The sequence below is a fragment of the Crotalus tigris genome, unplaced genomic scaffold (assembly GCF_016545835.1).
Source record: "Crotalus tigris isolate CLP2741 ecotype Arizona unplaced genomic scaffold, ASM1654583v1 scf7180000017871.4482833, whole genome shotgun sequence".
In the NCBI taxonomy this organism is placed as follows: Eukaryota; Metazoa; Chordata; class Lepidosauria; order Squamata; family Viperidae; genus Crotalus; species Crotalus tigris.
In genome coordinates, this window is record NW_024096690.1 from 3,585,374 (window position 1) to 3,610,118 (window position 24,745).

Consider the following 24,745-nt stretch of genomic DNA (forward strand, 5'->3'; position numbering starts at 1 on the left):
ACAAATCTGCTTGAGAACAAGTATTTGGGGAAAAGTGATATTAATCATTCAAAATTCTGTTTCTCTGCAAAACTTTTTTAAGACTGTCTTTGTGACATGCTATGAAAAGATTGACAAAAAGTAAAAAAATAAAATAAAAAGAATATGGTTGAAAGAATAAAACTGTTAATCAAAACATGAAATCAAAATGTTAATTGAATTTCCCTGTGTTATTTGTATGTTCAGGCCAATGATCTTATTAAGAGGATAATTCATAAATGTTCCTTTCAAACAGAGTTCAAAATGAACAAAAAACAGGTTCAGTTTCTGTAGATCATAAATATCTTTTAATCATTTTCCTTTTTTTCTAATCATGTTTGTCCTATGGTTCTGTTATATTATATGCTTTACAATTTCTTGTGAAATTTCTATGGGATATGTCACTGTTTTCATATTGCAGCTGTAGAATTGAAGGTCAGAATCTTATCCAAGTCACCTATAATTTATATTAGCTTCAGGCTCTGAAGTTGCCATTCTCATTTTTTCTTCCTCTTTTGTAATAGAAAAGGAAATTAAAAATTGCTTTAAAAATCAACACATACCCTCCAGTTTCACTGCAACAGTCATAGTTAAAGAAAGGTCATCACATTACCGTCATATATCATATCAAGCCTATGCATTTAGACAAAAATGGTTGATTCAAGTCTAAACTAACTTTTGGGCTGTCTTCAGTTGGCTCAAAAATAAACTATTCAAAATTTGGAGACAAGGGAAAATTTTGGAATGGAGGAAGATTGCCTTTTGAAATCAAAAGAAGTAATTCATATATTAGTGAATATAAAAATATATTGTCATGGTATTCATTTTTAAGATTATAATTTTGATCTTATCCTTTTGCTTGAATACTTTGGGAAAATGCAAAATATATTAATATCTACATTTATGAATATTTTAATTTCTAATATTTTGTACTATGTACTGCCTTTTGTATGTACTATGCATATTACTATATTTTGTATGCATACAATATTTGCAAAAATGTTTGTAAGTTCATCTTTCTTATGATTAATTCATCATTACATTAATTCAGTAATGTAAACACATTCAGTGCCTGCATAACTTCAAATATCTGTGATAATATAGAGAAATAAGATTGTCACATCTGCATTTTGTTAATATTTCAATCGAAATCTCAATTGCATCTGTTTAGCACTTTGTAAACATTAGCAGAGCACTTATATGCAGAGCACATCATGAGAAAGGCAGGGCTAGATGAATCAAAAGTTGGAATTAAGATTGCCGGGAGAAATATCAACAACCTAAGATATGCAGATGATACCACTCTAATGACAGAAAGTGAAGAGGAACTAAAGAGCCTCTTGATGCGGGTGAAGAAGGAGAGTGCAAAAGTTGGCTTGAAACTCAACATTAAGAAAACCAAAATCATGGCATCCGGCCCTCTCAATTCCTGGCAAATAGATGGGGAAGAAATGGAGGTAGTGACAGATTTTATTTTTCTGGGCTCCAAGATCACCTCAGATGGGGACTGCAGCCAAGAAATTAAAAGACGCTTGCTCCTGGGGAGGAAAGCTATGGCAAATCTAGACAGCATACTAAAAAGCAGAGACATCACCCTGCCAACAAAAGTGCGCATAGTCCAGGCCATGATTTTCCCAGTTGCAATGTATGGCTGTGAAAGTTGGACCATAAGAAAGGCTGAGCGCAAAAGAATTGAGGCCTTTGAACTGTGGTGCTGGAGAAGACTCCTGCGAGTCCCTTGGACTGCAAGGCGTTCAAACCGGTCGGTCCTAGAAGAGATCAACCCCGACTGCTCTTTAGAAGGCCAGATCTTGAAGTTGAAACTCAAGTACTTTGGCCACCTAATGAGAAGAAAGGATTCACTGGAGAAGAGCCTAATGCTGGGAAAGATTGAGGGCAATAGAAGAAGGGGACGACAGAGAATGAGATGGCTGGATGGAGTCACTGAAGCAGTAGGTGTGAATTTAAATGGACTCCAGAAGATGGTAGAGGACAGGAAGACCTGGAGGAATGTTGTCCGTGGGGTCGCGATGGGTCGGACACGACTTCGCAATTAACAACAACAACAAACATTAGCAGCAAGCTAGACTATTATAGAATTGTGCCATTGAATTATCATAGGTCTGAGCAGAATTTTCTTTACCCTACATAACTTTCTGAAGTTAGAAATTAAACCATGATATCACATAGACTATGTGGCATGGGTAATAATATAAAAAGTTGATTGAACCATTGTCAATTCTTAGTGACCACATAGATTTTGTTTATGACAACTTCATGGTCTTCAAAGTCTTCTAATGATGCACTCATTGCCACTGTAACGTGGCCATTTATAAAGTTAACTTAAACATCCAGTTCTAGTACTGTGGCCTTTTATAAGCTTAAACATCTAGTACTATATGCTACTAAACGTTTTTGTAAATAGAGAATATCATCTAAGATATCTTGAACATTATTACCTATACTGAACAATATTTCAGTATTTTCTTCCATTTTAGTTTGATCTCCTTTGAATAAGTTATTCTCTAGTCTATTGACATCCTTAAGTGTACCAATTCAAGATTTGAACCTCCTTCTGAGTTCAGAAATATTTTGAAATGCTTTCTTTGTTTTTCTTTTGATGTTCCATTCAATGTCTTTACATATGTTGTTGTAATACTGCTTCTTGTCTGTTCTAACAGGTCTCTGAAACTCTTTGTGAAGTTCCTTTCTGAAATATTTATGTTTCTTGGTTCTGGTTTCTTTTCTCTCAGCAACTTATTTATTCAGTTGTATAATTGTACTCAAACCAATGATTCTGAATGGTGAACAATCAGAAAAACAACTAAAATATGATATAAAAAGAAATTAAATACAAATAAAACCCAAGAGATATAATCCATTAGTTTCAGTATAACCAGAAAATGGGACCCTTCACACACTCAAGACACCAAACCTGGGCACTTGACAAGTCTTCAAGGTCTTGAAGCCATCCTGATCTTAAAAGTGACAATATTTCAAAGGAAAATTGTTTCTTCCTGGTCCCCACCAGCTGATATTCCTTGGCCGATGCTGCCTGGAACACATCCATTATACCAGGTCAGATTTAATGAGTAGAAACTACCGGAAGAAGAGGTCAGGGGTCACCAACCTTTCTGGGTTGGCAGCCCGGTGGGAAAGGGAGGGACAGGCATCTTTATGTGCGAATGCGCAAACACGCAAATGTGGCTGTGTGTGCGTGAATGGAGCTGTGAGAATGCACACTGGCGCTGGTGTGTGGCTTGGCTACCACTGGCACATAGCTTGCAGGTTGGCTACCACCGCTGAGGAGCTCACGGCTCGCGGCTCAGCTAGTGCTGGCAAGAGGCTCGCGGTTCGACCAGTGCTGGCTTGTGACTCAGTTCACACTGGCGAGCACCTCACAGCTCACGATTTAGCTGGTGCCGGCAAGAAGTTTGTGGCTCAGCTAGTGCCAGCACGAGGCTCATGGCTCGGCTAATGCTGGCGCAAGGGCAGAGGATAAGCACGTGCACATACGTGCATGCACTGGCCAGCCACTCACTGGGCCATGGCTCATAGGTTGGGGACCTCTGTCTGAGGTAACCCATCACAAAGGCTTTAAAGATAATTACCAGTACCTTGAATTGCACCTGGAAATACTCTAGCAACCAATGTAATCCCTGAAGCAGTTGTGTTATTTGTGGTGAACAGCTGACACAATTTATGACCCATCAATTGTATTCTGCATCAGCTGAAGCTTTTGCAATGCTGTTCAAAGGCAGCCCCATGAAGACTATGTGGCTATAGTTCAATTACTACAATTTACCGGGACATCCACTTTGCTCTGTTGTCTTTCTTTACATTTGGCAGGTTTTTTTTTTTTTCACATTCCTCCTTAACAACTTCTTTAAATTTATTCCATAATTCCTCTGGTTCTTTTATCACTGAGTTTCAGGACTGTTGAGGATCTAATGTTCTTCTTGAAAAATGCGGATATATTTTCAAGGTTATATTGAGGAAACTGACTGGTTTTCTCCTCTTCTTTAGCTTAACTTGAAAACTGCACATGAGCAGTTTGAGATGTATTCTACAGTCAGCACCTAGCCATTTTTTTGGTACTATAATTGAACTCCAGTATCCAATTCCAGTCTCCAGTCACAAGCAGTACATCTTGCTTGCATGGTCTGTCAAGTTCAAATTGAACTAGATCATAACACTCATCAACCTCTTCTACTTCTGCATCAGTAGTTAGATCATAAACCTGAATGATTGCCATATTAAAGGGTTGTCCATGAAGTCTGATCAATAATATACATTCATTGATTGTAACAAACTACTGTTGTTGTTATATTCTTCCTAATTATAAAAGCAACGCTGTTCCTGTTTTGTTTTTCATATCCTGAGTAATAAACGATGTGATCTTCTCATTGAGAGTGAGCAATCCAAGTCAATCTCAATTTGCTAATGAATACTTAAGATGTCAGTTTGTAGTCATTTCATTTTATCTTTACCTGTGTTGAATTTTCCTATATCTGTGTTTCTTACATTTCATGTTTTTACTGGTATTCTGTCGTTATAGTTTCTGATTTTATTTTCCTGATTGACAACATCAGCAACTTAGATGTCCTGAAGACTTTAATCTAGCCATGTAATGAATGCATCAGCTGTTTATATTCTGAAAGATCCTCAGCAATTCTTCAGTAGCATGTTGCATGCCATCCAACTTGAGAGGCCCATCATCCAGCACTACTTTGTCAATCATGCTCTATTTTCTGACCATGTGGATTTCTTGTTAAAAATACAGGAATAGTTTACTATTGCCTTCCCCACATGTATGAGTTGTATGAGTTGATGCCTTTTCCGTTGTCACCCAAGTAAACATCTGCCTGCAGCATATTCCAATTTGGGTGCTGGCCAATATAGGTGTCTGTTTGCTTTGGCTGGGCAGCAGACACGACTTTCACTCTTTATGTGACCCTACTTGGGAATATATACTCTTGGCATACACTTGTGGTGTTCTTTGCTCATACCTCCCAAGAGCACTTCCTCCCTATCATCATAAAGCAGCACAGCTGATTAGGGGCATAAAAAACACCGAAAGGTTAATGAAAATCAAGGTCTTGAACTCTTGTTCCTTTCTCAGCAGACATTGTTCACAGGGTAATAATTTGGAAACAGTTTCACTTCAAAATCCTTTAGAGCTAAACTGCAGCTATCACTCCAAATCTTTTTTCCAATAAGTAAGATTGATTTTTTTTCAGATTCATTAAAAAAATACTATAAACAAATGAAACCATTTTTGACAAAAGCAAAATATTATTGTTCAGTGTAACATCTGTACATCTTTTATGACTATATCTGCTGGAACTTAAGATATCTTGGATATTTTGGTTCTTACTGATAATTTCTTTAAGCTTATTTTGTCTATCTATATTTTTGGCACTTACATTTATTGTTTATTTCTTCTGCATATTTTATTAGGAATGAAATATCTATATACAGATGCCCTTCACTTTTGTCAATTTTATTTTGCTACAGCAAAATTTTGTTTTTACTTTGGCGTTATGGGGTACTGAGTGTAGATTAATGAGAAAAAATGGATTTCAACAAATGTAGAATCAAGCTGAAGAATAACAAAATTGAAAAAAGTGAAGGGGGGTTCTGAATACTTTCTGAATGCAATGTAAATATATTTAGTTACCCACTTAATATGCATGTTTCAAATTTCAGTCTTACAGGATTTTCTATTTTGAAGCAGTTCCCATTGAGTTAAATATGAGAAATAAATGTTTACAGGTTATTTACAGAAACCTTATCATAAAAAATATGATTTTCATTATACCATTGCAATTTCTTAAAAACAGGATTTATTTATTTGCAATATATGGAATTAATTGGAGTACTTAGATTCATTTATTTCATTTCTTCTTTTAATACATGCATTAGATACTAATACGTTTAAAGTGCATTAAATGCTGTAGCATTTTTATGATTGCCTTTTGTGTGGGTGCATATTGATTTGGTAAATGGAGATGTCTATCTAAAGCTATTAGCATTCTAGTACTAAATACTATTATAGCTTTTGAGATGGATGCAAGCTCTTTAGATTGCACAGTCATTACAAAAAAATGAAGCTTAAATGAATACATTGCGTATATTCCAAAAAATATTCACATACCTGATATGAAGGAAGATTCCAAAATTAGATTCAGTTCAATAATTCTGTATTTTATCATTCTGTTAGAAACCTTTGAAAATGTTTCAACAAAAGTATGATTTTCAGTAGCTAAAAAAAAGAATGAATTGCTTGGTTACAATATTTTGTACAGTCATCATTATTATCCCACAATCAGATTCAATAAGTATGTAAACTATTTTGGATAAATAATCAGTTATTCTTGAAGTGTCCATTGATTTTTAAGGGTCCCAGGTTTATTTTTGGCATCTTCAGTTAGAAGGATCAAATGCCAGGGAAAGAGAGCCATTTACTGAACACTCCAGAAAATCGTTGCCAGAGCAGGCAATAAAATTTTGCTGATTCATTCATTGGTCTGGCTTAATATAAAACAGGTCATGTCTTACTTAACATTTCAACTGGGGACTGTCGAAACTCATCCAAAATCTTGAAGTAGCCATTGATATTGAAACATTATTTAATTTTTAAATAATACTTTATTGATAGAAATAAACTAGTTTATTCTTTATGCATATTAATGAATGCTACTTTTTCCCCCCTCTCAAAAGGTTACGGTTTTGTAGATTTTGATAGTCCAGCAGCTGCACAGAAAGCCGTAGCATCACTTAAAGCAAATGGTGTGCAAGCCCAGATGGCTAAGGTAAGATTAATGTGTGAACATTGCTTGATTGTACTGCTTTACAAACTAATGTGATATTAGTTTATAGTGAAAATTCAGTTTATTTTTGTCATTGTTTTCAGAATCAAAATGGCCAATGATCTTGCCTTATCCATTTATAGAATTTTTATTTTCTCCTCTACTGATTTGTTTATCTCTTGGTCATCACCAGTCTTTATGCATTTATAAATATTGGATACTCGCCCCCTTTTTGCATCTAAAATTTATCTTGCGAAGAACAAAAATGCAGTACCATAAAGCATTAGTACCAAGGCTCCTTGAACCAGTCCAGATTTTCTTCTGATCATTAACATGTTAAATATGAAAGTTAAATATTGGACAAGAAGAAAGGAACTATATGTTTTGCAAGAAACATCTAGGTTGAATATGAAACTATATGGTCCAAGACTTCAGATCTTAAGGAAGACTTTCTACTTCACGGATAGCTGGTGCAAATAGTTGCTGGAAATATGTAATGCTTTTAGCTGTAATAAGGTGGCCCAGTTGAAAAACATATTTCGGATAAGTAAGTACCCAAAAGTCAATATTTATTGATAGCATTCTATTTTGATAAAATGCCTTACATATTTGCATGCATGGAGCTCATCCCTTGTAAAGTAGAAAATGTCTGTATTTGCATATAATAATGAAGATTTAAATAGCCTGATGTTTATGCTTGCCCAGAAGTTTACTGTCATGAAACACTTGTAGAATCCATTGTTATTTTTTTTTAAATGATCCAGTTCAAATGACATTTCATTGTTTGATATTGGGACCACATCAAAAAAGGAAAATTAGATACTGTGCATTATCCCAAGTAATGTTTCTCAATAGTATGCATTTGATTATACCATTGCAATTTCTAATATTACTAAGGATTCTTTTATTCTGTTTGTGCCTTTTGCACATAGAAGACTAGATACAGTATAAGGAATTTCACTAACAGTTATGAATGTCTTAATTCATATTACCATGTATGCGATATAAAATAAGAATTAGATTTCTGTATTTTTAGACTGAAGTCCTTGTTAATGTAATAGATAAGCCCTTATTTGTTTGTGCAGCATGTCCAAAGCCAGATTGTATTTTTGACTAAATATTTAGTAGAATTGAAGAGTTCACACTTACAAGAAATCTCCTTTGTGAGGACTGGAGTTTTAGGCTAAATTCTACTTAGGTTTGATTACAGCAAGGATTGCATTATTAGACCATTCGTATAATAGTGGACCACTGTAGCAGATTTTTAAAATTCTGATTTATTAATTGTCTTATTTGTTTAAAATGATCATTGTACACCTTCTGCAATATAATTAATGTATGGTTTGGTGATGTAATTTAATTTGTGTAAAATTAATTTTAATTTAATTTGAGTAAAATAATTTTCTAGAGCAGGCAACTGTTGCTACCAAGATAGTACTTTGACAAAATATTTGACAAGGCTGTTGTTTCTGAAATTTGATACTTTTTAATGTTTTCTTTGCTTGCAATATTTTTCTAAACAAGGATTTTATTTTGTATTTCTTAACATTTTTCAGTGAATTAATAAAAACCCACCACTGAAATTTTTCTGAGGATGCTTATGGAAATCAGTTGTTAAGTTGAATGATGAAATGATGATGCCAACCAAGATAGGCATCTCAAGGCAAAAACATGAAATATTGATGCAGTTTTAGAAATTTAATAGTTTCTTCACCTGAGAAATACACCATTATGTATTTCCAATTAAATAAATCTCAAAAGGTCACCATGTATCTACATGGGCAGGAGTGGGACAGATCTGAGGGTTTCTGGCAGAAGGGGGTGGGACCAGGGCAAGTGCCAAGGCATGGTCCACTGGAGGAGCCTCATCGTTCCTCTCAGGCCATGTGGGGGGGCTGGATGGTGGTGCAGGCTGCCGGGAGCCCTAGGCAGCAGAGGTCAAATGCCCAGTCTGGCCCTCGAGCACCCGTGGTACCAAGCCCAGCCCCACTTCCCCAAGGGGGCGCCCAGCTGCATTTACCTCCTCCTCAAGGCTGCGCTTGCTCTCCTTAGCCAGGTTGCTCATGATGGGTACGAGGGCAAAGTCAAAGGGAGGCCCGTTCTCTCTCCATGGAGGAGACCCGGCTTTGTATCCAAAGCTTCCTTAGCAATAGGATGGGACACCCCAGAATAGGCCAGGAGAGGGGGAAAGGGGATGATGAAAGGGCAGCAGGACCAGACTAAGGCAGGACTTCCTTCAGACCCTTCCTCTCCTTCTTTCCTTCTTTTCTTTCTTCCTAAGTACAGAGTGGTGGGAAAATATTTGAGATGAGGGAAGGAGAAAAACAGGCAAGAAACACAGCCAGGACTAAGGCAGTGGAGGCCGTTCCCTCACTGTTTCCAGGATGGCTTTGCGGGCCACATGAAACCACTTTGGGCCTTGGGTTTGACATGTCTGGCTTAGAATAAATAGCTATAGATAGGCAATGTAGAAGTCACTGGAAAGGATATATCAGAGAACAACAAGGCAATTGATATTCTACTTTTCTCTGAAGTAGACCTCCTAGGAGTCAAATGGTTACTTTTGATGAAATTTGAGAACTTTAAAAAAGTAAATCTAAGGTGGATATGTTTGTCTCCTATGCAAAGATGTCAAAGTCTAAAGAGTTGAAAAGGTGAGGAATCCGAATTTACTACTTTATCCTTATGTGAAAATAATGTATATATGGCAATACAGTATATACACTAACACTTGCATACAGTGCCAAGTTTAAACTTTTATACAAAAGGCCTACTCTTAAATCAGTGATACAAATCAGAAGCTATTATGTCATGAACAAATGTATTTAGTCACATCAAAATAATTTGGATGAATCCTGTAATTTAATTATTATATCAGTGAATATCAAAGAAAACCATTTTTGCAGATAATACAGACATCCTTTTTGGTGTCCATCACTCATTCAAAAATCCAAATAGTCTTTATCAATACTGTATAATATATAGAATCATTTGCACTCATTTATTCATTTTAATGGTCAAAGTTAAATGGAAATATCTCCTACAACTCACTTAAAACATTTATAAAATATAAAACAAAACCATTTTTGCAGATAATACAAACATTCTTTTCCCTCTCCATCTGAGTCTACGCTCAGTTTCAAAGTAGGAAGCAGTTGAAAAATGAAACAATGAGGACTTCCGGTGGCGATTGCTGCGCTGATGGCGGCTTTTTTTAGCATTCGTCTTGGGAATGTGTAAAAGCCGGTAAAGACAGCGATCACCAGCTGTTTTGAGGCTTGGAACCTGTCTTCCTGGGAGAAGGGAAGAAGGTGAGTTTTTCCAGATAGAGGTCGAGTTCCTCTAGTCTCCCAAAAATTTTCTTTTGGGAGACGAAGGGTGAGAACTCCCTCAGAGCCTCGATCATCTCTGCATCCCAGGATGCCTTTGTTCTTCAGAACGAAGCTAGGCACTACTTCCACATCTGCTGCTTAAAGAGAATTATGAGTAAAATCAAAAGCAGACAGAGCTGTTCAGGAGGATCAGAATTGTGATACTTTGGAACTTTAACTCAAAAAAGAATTAATATCTTCTCCACTTACTATTTTAATAAAAGGAGAGAGGAGAAAAAAAATTGGCGGAGGAATCCCGTTTCTTTGTTTGAAAGGATACTGTTAAAAAAGACTTTCACTTTCAATTGGCAACAAAGTTTAAACAATGTAATGGACTTTGTTTATTTAAAGAGTTAGCTTTTTTTCTTATGTATGGGGGATTTGTTTTTATTATCCCCTTATTTCATTTTGTTATAAGAAGTGGCTTTTTTAAAAAGAAAAAAAAGTTTGAAAATGGCTTCAAAACGCCCTGGAATTTCTTCTCTTTCTAAAGGCTCAATTTCTTCTCCGGTAATTCAGACTGTTCAGCAATCTAAGCCTAAATCTCCTCCACCCTCCCCCCACCGGTAATTCAGACTGTTCAGCAATCTAAGCCTAAATCTCCTCCACCCTCCCCCCCACCTCAGGCACTCACACTTAAAGATTTACAGGATGCTTTACAGGAGGCTTTGGAGAAAACTGCACAACAGATTAAACAAGAGACAGCAGAGCTTTTGGAGCAGAAAAATAATGAGATGAGAGAAGATATTGTGCTGGCTCTCCAGGGACTTGCAGCTCATGTAGAACATCTTGATGAGCGTGTGGACGAGGTGGTGGAAAGTGTCGAAAGATTACAGGATAGAGCTGAAAAAGTTGAAAATAATGTTGATGCAGCACAGAATGAAATTATTATGTCACAATATAGAGATATGGAATATGCTTTGTGAATAAGAGGATTGAAGGAGAATGTGCAAGAGAATCTGAAAGAAGAAATTGTAGCAGAATTAGCCTCCATTTTGGGATGTGAACCTGAAGAAATGTTGAAAGAGATAGAAAATTTTTTTAGAGTTAATTCATGGGTTGCGAGGCAGAGAAATTTACCAAGAGATGTGGTTATTTACTTTTCAAGAAGATCACTTCATAATGAAATTATACAGGCTTTTTATAAGCAGAGATTTCAAATTGCAGCTCAAGATGTAATAATTTTAAAGACATACCTCCAAAAATTCTTAGAAAAAGAAAGGACTTTGCTTTTCTGGCTGAGGAGCTTAAGAAACAACAGATTCAGTTCAGATGGGATGTACCTGTTGGAATAGTGGTGAATTATGTTGGGATACATTATAGACTTAACACAATTTTAAAGGCAAGAGATTTTTATGTTTCTGTTCTGAAGGCAGGTGCACCACCATCTCCACGATCTAAAAGAAATGAAGGCAAGTCTGAGGAACAGTTGGCCGTAGGACCAATGTCATTAGTAGGAGAAGAATTGTTGGTTGAATCTATGCAGCAGTCTTTGGAGATAAAAGCAGACCCAAAGGAACAGAGAATGACCCGTGCATCCTATAAACGTAAAGAAAAAGAACAACAAAAGGTAGATGTTGGAGCTTCAACACAAGTGGTTACCTCAGAGCCAGTGGGAGGGACAAGACTGAAGAGGTCATCGACTGCAGATTTACATGTTCCGAAGGCTTCAGGTCTCTAAAGATGGCAAAGTTCCTGACATGGAATGTTAATGGTTTGAAATCACCACAGAAAAGAAAGAAAGTATTTCATTATTTGAAACAACACAAGAATGATGTTATATGCTTGCAAGAGACTCATATTGCTTTAAATGATCAAAAGTATTTGATTAAAAATTAGAGTTATCTTTGTTGGGGAGAATCTCAGCAGTTAAAATGAATATTCTTCCAAAGTTTCTTTTCTTGTTTCCAATGATACCTATTTTGAAAAAAGATGTTAATTTGGAGGAATGGCAGAAGGGGATTAATAAGTTTATTTGGGCAGGGAAAAAACCAAGAGTTAAGTTTAAAATTATATAAGATGCACGGGAAAGAGGAGGACTTAAGGTGCCTAATTTAAAATCGTATTATGATGCGGTGGCTTTAACGCTGATTAGTGATTGGCTCAACTTAACAAATAAAAATATTCTTTCTCTTGGGGGATGGGATTTATTATATGGATGGCGTGCATATTTAATTTATGACAAAAAAGTAGATCAGGTTTTTAAATCCCATATTTTGAGAAGTGCTTTGTTGCGTGTCTGGAAGAAGTATTATTATAGGTTGAATTATAAGATTCCAATTTGGGGGATTCCTGGACACACGATAGAGGAAATATCTAGGGCTGTGAATTTGGATAGGATTTCTTATAAGGAATTAATTAGTTTGGTAGGGAAGAATTGGCAACTAAAGTCTTTAACTGAGCTAAAGCAAGAAAATATTGTACACTCTTGGTTTCAGTATAATCAATTGTTAGGTGGAGTTTAGATCAAAAGGTTGGTATTACTTTAGAGGATGTGAATTTGGTAAAACAGATTAAAGATCAAACTCGAGCTCATATAAAGAGAATTTATAATGTTTTAATAGAATTGGATTCTGAAATGGAGTTAGTTAAAGATTGTATGGTTAAATGGGCTCAAAATATTCAAGAGTCGATTTTATTGGATACATGGGAGACAATTTGGGTTAGAAATGTAAAATTTACCCAAGCGCAAAATTTAAGAGAAAATTTTTATAAAATTTTTTATAGATGGCATTTGGATCCTCAAAAGTTGTCCCGCATGTATCCTAATTTACAGCCCAAATGTTGGAGATGTGGAAGTTTAGATGCAACCTATTTTCATATTTGGTGGACTTGTAGAGATATAAAAGCTTTTTGGATCAAGATTTGGTGAAATATTCAAAAGATTTTTAAGAGAAAGATAAAATTTACTCCGCAATTATTTTTGTTGGGCATTATGGTTGATTTTGATGTTAAAGAAATTAATTTGATGCTGAATCTTATAACAGCTACAAGATTATTGGTGGGGCAATATTGGAAGAAAAATTATTTGCCTATTATGGAAGAATGGATACTTAAGATGTCTAATTTAGCAGAAATGACGAAAATCTCCGCCTATTTGAAGGACCATTCACAAGAAAAATATATTTCAGTCTGGAGAAGATGGATTGATTATATTCAAAAGAAATATGAGACTGAAAAGTATTATCTTGCTTATGAGTAGATTTTAGATTATCATTAATAGTTTAATATGGTTGAATTTATATTATTTTTAGTGTTATGGTTTAATTATATTATTATGTTTGTTTCCTTAATAATTTTATTTTTTAGCACCAAGAATAATGAGTTCCTGCATAACTTAGTCTTCTACTTCTACTTTTATCAATCTTTTGATAACCTTTATAGTATAATTTTGTAGTATTTTTCAACTACAACTGAGACCAACAAAATCTTGTTCAGATTTTATATCACACATTATAGTGGACTGAGATTTAGTGAAACAATAAGGCATATACTTAATTTCAAGTAGTTTTAGATAAATACATACATGTGTACCTAAATATTACTGCATGTTAAATAAAGAGCCAATTTTGAGATAATCCTAACCCTAACCCTGACTATGATGACGACTTTAGTGCTTTTTCACAGAATAAACCATTCTCCAGTACAGGAGATGGAGAATCCACCAATGGGTTTTCTCTGTCTGCCTGCTCTTGAGACCAAGTAGCCAAACTTGACACCCCCCCACCTGATGCTAGGAGATCCAGTCTTGACTTGGTCTCAAGCTCTTGAAGACGTGTCAGGTTTGGGTCTCTCAGCAGATTAGCAGCTTAGAGATCCATTTGTGAATTCTTCTTTCCTTAATAATTTCCTAAGCAATTTGATTAAATAATTATATCTTGGGAATCCTTTTCCATTGTCCCTCTGCAGCTCTGGGATCAGCACTGACTCAAATTGAACGATTTGAGGTGTGAGGAGTGGGGGGGAGGCAACTACAGCTTTCCTTTTTTCCTTTTCCCCAGGACTCTGGGGGAAAACTTCCCTAAGTAATATACAGAGCTGTTTCAAAGCATATCATTCCTCCTTCCCTCGTTAGAACTACTGAGCAGATTTTAATGCTGCCAGATTGTGACTCAGCACTTGCTTTCGAGTCCTCCGGAGTTGTCTCCAGCAGCCTGGGACAGCCACGGGTGCCATTTTGGTTGCCACCGAAGGCAATAAAAATAAAAATCAGCCTTCGGAGCCTCGTTTTTCCTGCCAATCGGAGGCAGTTTTTGCTGGCTACCCTCCTGACACAGTGTCTAGCGCTGCTGCCCTGACCACTCCAACGACACGGAAACTTGCCTTTGAGGCCTTCAGAGGCCGTTCATACGTTCATAAGATGGAGAACAGTTGCAGCCGCCATTTTGGGTTGCTGCTAAAGGTAATGAAGATTCAAATGGTTTTCTCCGTGCCCTGGCCATTCCGTCTTTACCCTGTGGCTCAGTTAAACAGGTTTTTCAAGACTCAGACCCCTGCTTAGGTTGCACTGCTCTGAGCATTCAAACGGCTACTACAACTTCCGCCGGCCGCCATTTTGGATACCACATGGGCGCTCCCTTAGGCCTCAAGAAGCCTGGATGCAGTAGTTGTACTAACCTAGGCCACATTTGAAGGGCGTTTTCACAACAATTACCTACCACTTCCATCCACGCCCCAATTAGCTGCCATTTTGACCTTTCCTTACCAGGCCTCTACTTCAGGCCCTCTGTGCCCTTCATTGGGCTGCCTGGTGCACCTTGACTGGCCACCTAAGGCCTCTGGGCAGAGCCCATAGTGGGTCCAAACCATGCCTTCGGTCTTACTTTAACAACCGTGACCTAAACCCCAGAGAGACTTATTACCTGGTCAGGTGGTCAGGGGAGCAGTCCTCGTTACTTGCTCCAATTACTCTTCCTGCCAACCGCTTGTCTGCAGAGCTCCCCCTTATGTTTCCTGAGATAGCTCGACTCAGGATGGAGGACTCCACGGTGCCTCAACCCATGAGCACTGCCTCCTCGTCCTCCAGTTACGGCCAGTATAAGACTTCCAAACAGGAGGCAGCAGGCAAGCTCAAAACCAAGGCTAAGGCTACCCTCAAGAAGCCTTCCAAGTTGGCAGAGAAGCAAGCCAGCGTAGGCACCAGGCTCTGTAGAAGGAGTTCGCCAGAGCACAGAGACAGGCAGGATCTGAGATGGATCAATTGGCGGCCCCTGATTTTGACCTTCCTTTAGGTCCTTCAACCTTTGCTCAGGGCGTGTGGTCTCTGGAAGAAACCCCCACCACACATTGCCCTCCCTTCAAAGCTAGTTCAGCACACAGCAACCAGTCTACCAACCCTCCCCTCAGGTTTGGCTCCTGAGGCCACCTTCACTCCAACAGCCGTCGGACTCAGGGGACCAGACTTTGGAGACATTTTCTCCGATGGCTGCCTGGAGGCCCTGCTATCCAAGATTGTGGACCGCACACTAGTGGAATGGTCCTACCCCCCCCCCCGGGCAGGAGGCTTCCACATCAGCTATTCCACCTTATGTCCCTCTAATGGGGATTCCTATATATCAGGAACCTACATCTCCCACACACTCCTCAATTAGCGGATACTCATCTCCGCAGGGTGGTGATCAACCAGACTTCAACCTTCAGAGGAGGAACTTCCCTCTGAACACTCTCCATCGGGAGGCCTATTCAATCCAGCTCTATTTCTCCCCTTGCTTCGCAAGGCCACCTCAATGGCAAACATAGGGTCCGATCAGTTCCCCCAGCCACAGGCAACGTTGGATTCCAGCCCAAATCTGATATTTTTTGAAACGGTGGCAGCCCAGCACCACGTTCCCTGCCCTTCTATATTCCTTAAAGGGATCAAGAAGCAATGGATCTCCCCTTCTTCCTTTTCTTCCGTAGGTGGGACAGACAAAAAGATGTTTAACACCTCTGCAGACCTAACTGTGGCCCTGGAGATCCCCAAGGTAGACAAAGCCTGGACCCCTCTGGTGTCCCAGACTGCGGTCTCTGGGGACATGACTGAGGTGCTTAAAGCGGATGACAGGAAATGGGACCTAACTTTTTGAAAGACCCATCAGTTGGCGGGATGGGCAATTAAAACGGCCACTTGCGCGTCCTTCTTTGTCCGAACCACCCTCTTATGGCTTCATCAACTTCAGGCCAGAGTCCTTTCTGAGGACATTCAGACCCACCAGGATCTGAGCAAAATGGTTGCGGCAACAGAGTATGCGGCGGACGCGACTCTACAGTCGGCCAACTTTGCTTCCAGGTCCCTAGCTTCCAATGTTACAGCCAGAAGGATGCTATGGCTAAAACACTGGCAGGCCGACACCAAGACCAAATGGCACCTCGCAACTGCCCCCTACCTGGGCAACAATCTCTTTGGGGAGGCCCTGACTCCGTACCTTGTGGAAAACAAGGACAAGTGGAAGATCATGGCTCATCTTACCAAACAGTCCGACAAGCGTGCTACTCCCTATTTCCGCCGGCAGCAGGTTGAGCAACCACCCAGCCCTCCTGTCCATACATGCCCAGACAGGACAGACCATATGACCGTCCATCATATTACTGCATGCTAAATAAAGAGCCAATTTTGAGATAACCCTAACTCTAACCCTGACTATGATGATGACTTTAGTACTTTTTCACAGAATAAACCATTTAAAGAGATTAATTTTTAGGACATTTAGCATTATTTTCAGTGAAGACATTCCATACGTTGCACTAAGGTTTTTCAGTTGGTATATATTTAAAGATTTATTCTTACAAATATCTTTATATATTTAAAGGATTAATTCAACAAAACAATAGCAAACATAATATTGTAGCCAATATAGAATAAAACCTCTCTGGATTTTTTTCTGTATAATAAAGAAATTATGTATTTGTATATGAATGAATACATGCACTTTTTCTTCATGAATGAATCATGTATAATTGTGTGCAAGTGTGTGGGGGAAGAGAGTTTCTAGGTGCCCTGGAAAGGACAGGGTAGAGTACATACAATCGGCTTTAACCGGGAGAGAGGTGGGATTAGAAAGACTTGTGAAGCTACTGCACAACTACCTCTACTGGACAGATATGCGTGGACTTTTTTTTTTCAATTGTAGGTGGATCTAACATTTCAATTCACACTTTCTTTTGCAGCTTCCTGCCATAACATTACATTTGGTTCTATTCTGTTCAGTTTTTAGGGAGTTAGTCTGTGGGGAGAGACAGATAGGCAGATAGGAATCCCAAGGTCCTTTATGTAATTTCTTTCCAACATTCTGTTGGGTTGGAAATAATTAAATTTGGGGAGTACAACCTTTTGTTTCAGATCCCAGTTGTGCACTCCTGTTTCAGTTTCATTAATACTTTGGTGTCGTCTCTGTACACCTTATAACTATAGAATTTCATTCACTAAAGACACCAGTGGACTTGATAGACAAATAGGAAATAAATAAGCATGAATTATTATGCATGTTTATCTTCATAAGCTTAGTGAACACAGCAAAATTTACCTATCTGTAAGAACAGAGTTGTGAATCATTAATTGAATGCTAAAATAATGAAAGGTCTATGTAGCTGAGTTTCTCTTTCAAATTCCTAACATGATTCTGAAGGGTATAAATTCAATTACTGTTCACTGTTGTTTGACCTCTGCATCTGATACTGTGTGTATGATGCCTCTGAATATAGAGGCTTCATCTGATTGTTCAGAACAGATCTTCACCCAGAAGACTGTCTTTTCCACCCACTTACATACTCTAAAAGAACTCACGACTCAGATTTCTTTACAGATGATTCTATAACAATCTACAATGTGCTAATAGTCTCTTTTATAACATTTTAACTAAAAATGTGCTTGGCTAACATTAAAATCCTTAGTTATTTTGGCCCATTTCTAAATTAAGCATAAACAAGAGAAAGAATGGAAAAGGGAATCCTTAACAATTCAAATTGAACAGACAGCTCAAAGAGACTTTTTTTTCTTGTATTTCTGGTGAGCATTTAAAAATTTAGCTATTTTTAAGGTGACCAACTTTTTTACAATGAGAAGGAGGACACAAATAAATTGAAGAAAAAAAATGAGTCTAATGCGTCCATGTGTGCCGTGTTTCAGTAAGAAGTAAACAAAGCCACTTGCATGTGGCGCAGTCTTGCGTGCGGCGCACTCTCTCAAAACAATTCTCCTGTGCAGAGCGCATGCATCTCATAATTGCATCTCGCCACACTGTACTGAGCCTTGACGAATCGTCATGTCAAATACAAATATGTCACATCACACACAATGGATCAGCTCATCATCGATCGAATACGGGGATTTACAAATTAGTCTTCAAATATTAAAAAGGAGGACATGTAGGAGGACACTTTTCAAAAGAGGACAGAACTTACAAAAGAAGGACTGTCTTCCCTAAAGGAGGACGATTGGTCACTTTACTATTTTAATTCTGTGTGAAGAATGATATCATAGGATTATCTTACCTTGAGTTTAAAGGTTAAGAAAATCAAGAGACAAATAAGATCAAAACCTTAATTATGCTTGAGATTTTGCTGTAAGAAAAAAGGCAAGGGTTCTGTATATTTGGGTATTTGCTGAGCTTTATGTTTAACATAAATACTTCCTTCTTTTTGACCTTCTCATTTTATGCACTTTTGAATACGTAACACGTAGACTTTTTTTAAAAATGGAACTCTAGATCTGTCCATTTCACAAGTATATTAATTAATGTGCAAATTTTTTCTCTACCTGTACTTGTTACAGATAATAGTCAACTTACGGCCACAATTGAGCCCAAAATTTATGTTGCTAAGTGAGAAATTTGTTAAGTGAATTTTGCCGCATTTTACGACTTTTCTTGCCAAATTTGTTAAGTGAATCAATACAGTTATTAAATTAGTAACAGCGTTGTTAAGTGAATCTGGCTTCCCCATTGACTTGGCTTGTCAGAAGGTTGTAAAAGAAGATCATATGATCCTGGGACAATTATCATAAATATGAACCAGTTGTCAAGCATCCAAATGTAAATCTCATGAACATGGGGATGCTATAACAGTCATAAGTGTGAAAAATGGTCATAAGTCATTTTTTTCAGTTCTGTTGTAATTTTGAATGGTCACAAATGAACTGTTGTAAGTCGAGGACTACCTGTATAAGTGGACTTCAAACTGTGCACTATGAAATAAAATATTGGTATATTCTTATCTGAAGATATGGGAGGAACTAAGCCATCTTCTAAATTGATGCACTTTCCTGTTACATTTATTCTACAGTTTTCATTAAAATAATTTTGCTATTGAAGCTTTTATCTCTAAAGGCCGTAGTAAAGGTTTGAGGATGTTGATTTAGTTTTAGTTATTCATTTTTGAAAAAAAAAGAAAAAAATTATCAGCTTAGAACTTTAAAAACTTATTAATATTAAGGAAGATAATGCCAATTATTTGACCAAGTTTTGAGAGCCACTGACCATGACCCTAATGACTATAACTGTTGTTTTTAGAAAGTTTCTTTGGCCTTCTTTGAAGATTAGGAAAAAAGTGATATACTGGTCACATTCAGGGGAATCCCTATATCACTGTCCACTTGTAGATGATAGTGTACAGTACATGGCAGAGACTTTGTCTGGAATTTATTTGTGTAATTTGAAATTGTGTCTGCTAAGGTAAGGATTCATATGGGCGCCACTAAAGAAGTTTGCATACTAGAAAAAAATAACACAGAAGAAGTGAAGACTGCCTCCCTTTTTTCTTGAAAGTAAATGGAAGAAGGCTTTCATTTTGTTGCAGTTTACCCAAGAGAGAATGATGTCCATGACAGTGGAATTCTAAGATAAAAAAAGACAATACAATTGTATGCCTTTAAAAATAATATATTTGCTCCTGAGAAATTTGTTGTCGAATTGTTTTAGTAAATGAAAATATATTCTCAGTTTGGCTTCTAGTGTTTTTCTGCTTTATGTTAGTCTTTTATATAGCATTATAAGTAGCTGAAATTGTCAATTTTAGGTTCTCAGTTTTTCATTCTTTTTCCATTAATAGTTTTTCATTTTATATTCATAAGTTCAATTTGTCCATTCACGTATTTCTTTAAATAGTTTTTTAAAGTTTTAATTGCACTTTTTGAAGCTTTACAGTCTCTTGATTTATGACAGTTGACTTCTAACCTGTTTTATAATCTCTTGCTGGACTTTTACAATTTCTTTTGCTTACTATTTAAACCCCAAATTATTTTCACTTTTGCTATAAGGGGATCTGTGGTGAAAAGTAAAAGAAAAAGAAAAAGGCATGGAAAAAAGGAAAAGATGGAAAGGGAAGGAAGTAAGTCTTGAAATGTGCTTCAATTATCTAGTTTTAACTAGTTCTTTGTAAAAGAAAATATTTTAAACCAGTTTTCAAAACTGAAGTTTTGTTTTGTAGATTTAATTTGGTTATTCATGTACATGTAATTCTCGACTTACAACAACAATTGAGCTCAAAATTTTTGTTGCTAAGCAAGACATTTGTTAAGTGAATTTGGCCCCATTTTACAACCTTTCTTGCAACAGTTGTTAAGTGAATCACTGCAGTTGTTAAGTTAGTAACTTGGTTGTTAAGTGAATCTGATATTCCCATTGACTTTGCTTGTCAGGTCACAAACGTTGATCATGTCATCCTGGGACACTGCATCCGTCATAAATATGACTCAGTTGCCAAGCATTTGAATTTTGATTGTGTGACTAGGGGAATGCTGCAGTAGTCATAAGTGTGAAAAATGATCATAAATCAAGGACTACCTGTAATGCCAGCAGAAATATCCTTCCACTAAAGATTAGAAACTGAAGTTTGTATAGCACTTCCATTTACTGAGTGAATTATTTGCTGGTATTGTCACTATTGAATTATTTATATTGTCCCAGCACCTTTTATAGAAAACTTTCATATGCAATCATTGTACATGAAAAATGATACACTGTTGTCTAGATCATTTCCAAATTCATTTTAATTTTGCAAATAAATTTCCATTTGAGTTGTATAATTTTTCGTTCACATTAATTACAATTATACAGAATTTATGAAATTCCTTTGAAGGGACAATGGGCCAAGTATCACATTTTCTTTTTTTTTAATTTTTTTTAAACCAACAAAACAAAACAAAACATAACACACATACACACAGAGTGTATACTCCTCCCCCTTTTTTTAACAGCAATTTCGTAACGGTAATCTTATATTATTTACATTCCCCCCCTTATTCTTCTTTAGAATATTTGTCCTTGTTGCCCCGTTGTCTCTTATTTGCATTTTTCTTCCTTCCTACTATACTTCATACTAAGAATAATACATATTATTATTACTATACATTATTATACACACATTTTCCACTTTTGACCTTTCCACATTTATTCTCCTCTATTATTTCTAGTCTCCAACCAGTCATGCCACTTGTTCCATATTAGATAGTACTCTGTGTCTTCCTTTTCTTTTATCTCTTTTGTTAATTTGTCCATCTCAGCACAATCCAGGATTTTTCTTACCACTTCTTCCTCTAATGGTATATTCTCATTTTTCTAGAACTGTGCGTCAAGTATCACAATTTCATCAGGGTGCAGTAATAAATATTTCTCTGGAATCTCAATCTAGCATTATGGAACTACTGGATTGCGAAGCAGGAACACTACTCAGATAATTTGCTTTTTGGTAAATTCAGGAAGCCTAATAACAAAGATTGTCTGCTGGAGTCTTAGGCAAACTAGACTATCATATGATTTCCACAAGATTTAAATCTTATAACTTTCTCCTGCAGTTATTTGGCATTAGTCTTTTTGCTGATTGTTCCTTTACCTTGGATATAGAGAACACTTGCATTATGTTTTGATCATCTGTCTAGTCTCAAGCTCTTTGTTCCAGCTTGACAAGTCCAGCCAACATAATATGGTATTCTGACTTCCCCAACTATGAAAGAACTTATCGCAGATCTTGAAGACAGCTATTAGGAAGGGAAAAAGGTAATTAAGAGGGAACTTGGGGAAGAGATTTCAACTGATGTCCATAGATCAATTTAAGAATTAGATGTGGCAGGAGTTCTAGGAATGCTATTTCATAGTTATAAGATAGAGTGACACATTTTGAAAGTCCATGAAAGTTTCTCTTTGTCCCATTTTATATTAAATAAAAGCAATGCAGGACTATTTTGAGGAGGGGTTCTCGTCACATTTCTCTTTGTACTATCTTTATATCAAGGTTTGATAGAGCAACTCTATGTTGGTTTGTTGCTTGGTCTTCGTCTGATGAGGAAGCAGTTTCCTTGTTCTGAAATACCGTAAGTTGAGACAAGAGTGGAATTACTTTTAGCAAAACCCTATAGCCACACAGATTAATTTGACTTTATTATGAAGTGTTTTGTATAGATCTGCATAGTGTATTTGAAATAAAAATACTTCTGTTTATTAAAATAGCTGCATATAGCAAGGTTGTGGCTTTCTTAATGAAACAGCTGCATTAGCTTAATGAAATAGTTACATTGGCTTGATTTGTTTGAATACAAATCAAATTGCTGTTGTTACATTTAAAGCCCTGACTAGTTTAGAACAGAGAACTGTATTTTCCCATTTGTTGAGATGCTTCTGAGAGGCCTTCTTGCACAAATATTTCTCTGTCTAGCTGTGACTGTAGCCTAGGTGCTAGAACTCTCTTCCAAGGAAGATCTGCCTCAATTCCAAAGAACAACTTATTAGATGTTAGCTAGTCTTTGTTTTTAGAACAGCCATTGGTTTATAATCCTGTTATCTTTATCAAATTTTCTGCTATTTCTAAAATTAATTGATGCTCTTTTATGATTATATATTGTATTGAATTTTACAGAAAATAAGAACAATATAAATATTTTATATGATTGAACATGCTCCTTAGGTGGTGCTGAGCTTTAAGCCAAAAAGCAGAATGAAAGACAAGGACCTAATTTCAGGAAAGCATTTTGGGAAGAAAATGTCTAGTGAAAGGCTCTTAACAGCCTCTGAAACTTAAGATAACTAGCTCAGATACATTTAACATTGGAAAAATTTTGCTTTTACAATTGGTGATAACATGTTAGATAACATTTATATTAGAAAATTTGGGTGGAAACTAGGACTGTGATTTTAAATCAGTTGTTATGTAATGATTATCTTAAGGATTTTTTTTTCAACTTCCATTTCAATTTATTTTGCCAGTTTGCAACAGAAGTAATATTTTCAACTTAAGATGTTTTAATAAACTGATATGGTCCAGAAGACTTTAGCTACCTCAAAGACAAATGAGACAGGTCTTTTAGTTGTTGGAATCCGTGACTGAAGGAAAACCTATAGCACTTTTCCATTAATAGCTCAGAAATATTTTTAAAATGGATATCTTAAAGTGGAGATATTCCAACATGGATTTAAAAAGTAGAATCTCTGTTAGTGTTCCAATGAATTCAAGTCCTTAAAAACGTTAACATAGAATCTACAGATCTGAAATTAAACTTGATTCATCAAAAGTTGTATGTAGGGTTAATGACCTCTCTAAAGAACATATTTTAAAGGATAGACGTCAGATATTAATGTAATATTGAATTATATATCGAAGCTTCAGAATCTTACTGTTTAATCAAGAATTATGATTGTATCAAGCAATCCAACAACAATAGATAAAAGAATCATATTAAGAAATTGAAAAAGTGATATTATTTCAGATATTAAAAAGGGCTTTTGGAAATGATTTCATCTGGTGATTAAGGTACCTGCCTAGAAAGCAGGATACCATGAATTCAAATCCTGTCTTAGCTATGAAAGCCAGCTAGGTGACTTTGGACCAGATACTCTATCTCAGGCCAACTTACTTCACAGGGTTGTTGTGGGGAAAATAGGAGGAAGAAGGTATGTTGGATATGTTTGCTGCCTTGAGTTATTTGTAAAAATAATAAAGGCAGGATACAAATAAATCAAAATAATTATATATGATTTCCTAAGTCTATTGGAATAAAAATATTTAAATAAATCTGATGTTTTAAAAAATCTGATGTTTGCCAAACTTGCACTGAAAACACAGCACTGTGCAAATTAGAATAGAATAGACTAGGATAGACTAGACTAGACTAGACTAGAATAGAATAGAATAGAATAGAATAGAATAGAATAGAATAGAATAGAATAGAATTCTTTATTGACCAAGTGTGATTGGATACACAAGGAATTTGTCTCCAGTACATAAGCTGTCAGTGTACAGATAGTCCTCAACTTATAACTTTGTTTAGTGACCATTTGAAGTTACAATGGCACTGAAAAAAGGGACTTATGACTGTTTTTCATACTTATAATATTGCAGCATCTCCATAGTCACATGATTAAAATTCAGATGCTTGGCAACTGGTTCATATTTATGACGTTGCAATGTCATGCAGTCATGTGAATACTTTTTGTGACCTTCTGACAAGCAAAATCAATGGGGAAGCCAGATTCACTTAACAACTGTGTTACTAAATTAACAACTACAGTTGTTCACTTAACAAATGTAGTAAGAAAAGTCATAAAATGGGGCAAACTTCACTTAACAAATGTTTCTCAC

The 24,745-nt window shown here is 36.5% G+C and overlaps 1 protein-coding gene across 4 annotated transcripts in view; it reads left to right on the plus strand.

Moving 5' to 3' along the window:
* Positions 1-24,745, plus strand: part of RBMS3 (RNA binding motif single stranded interacting protein 3) — a 591,790-nt gene that overhangs the window by 277,845 nt on the left and 289,200 nt on the right. For all 4 annotated transcript variants that reach the window (XR_005556757.1, XM_039343747.1, XM_039343746.1 and 1 more), the window contains exon 4: positions 6,742-6,833. Coding sequence is in view for 3 of the 4 variants with exons in the window: in XM_039343747.1 (XP_039199681.1) it covers positions 6,742-6,833 (92 nt within the window). In the remaining variant the exon portion in view is untranslated. The remainder of the gene's footprint in view (positions 1-6,741; positions 6,834-24,745) is intronic.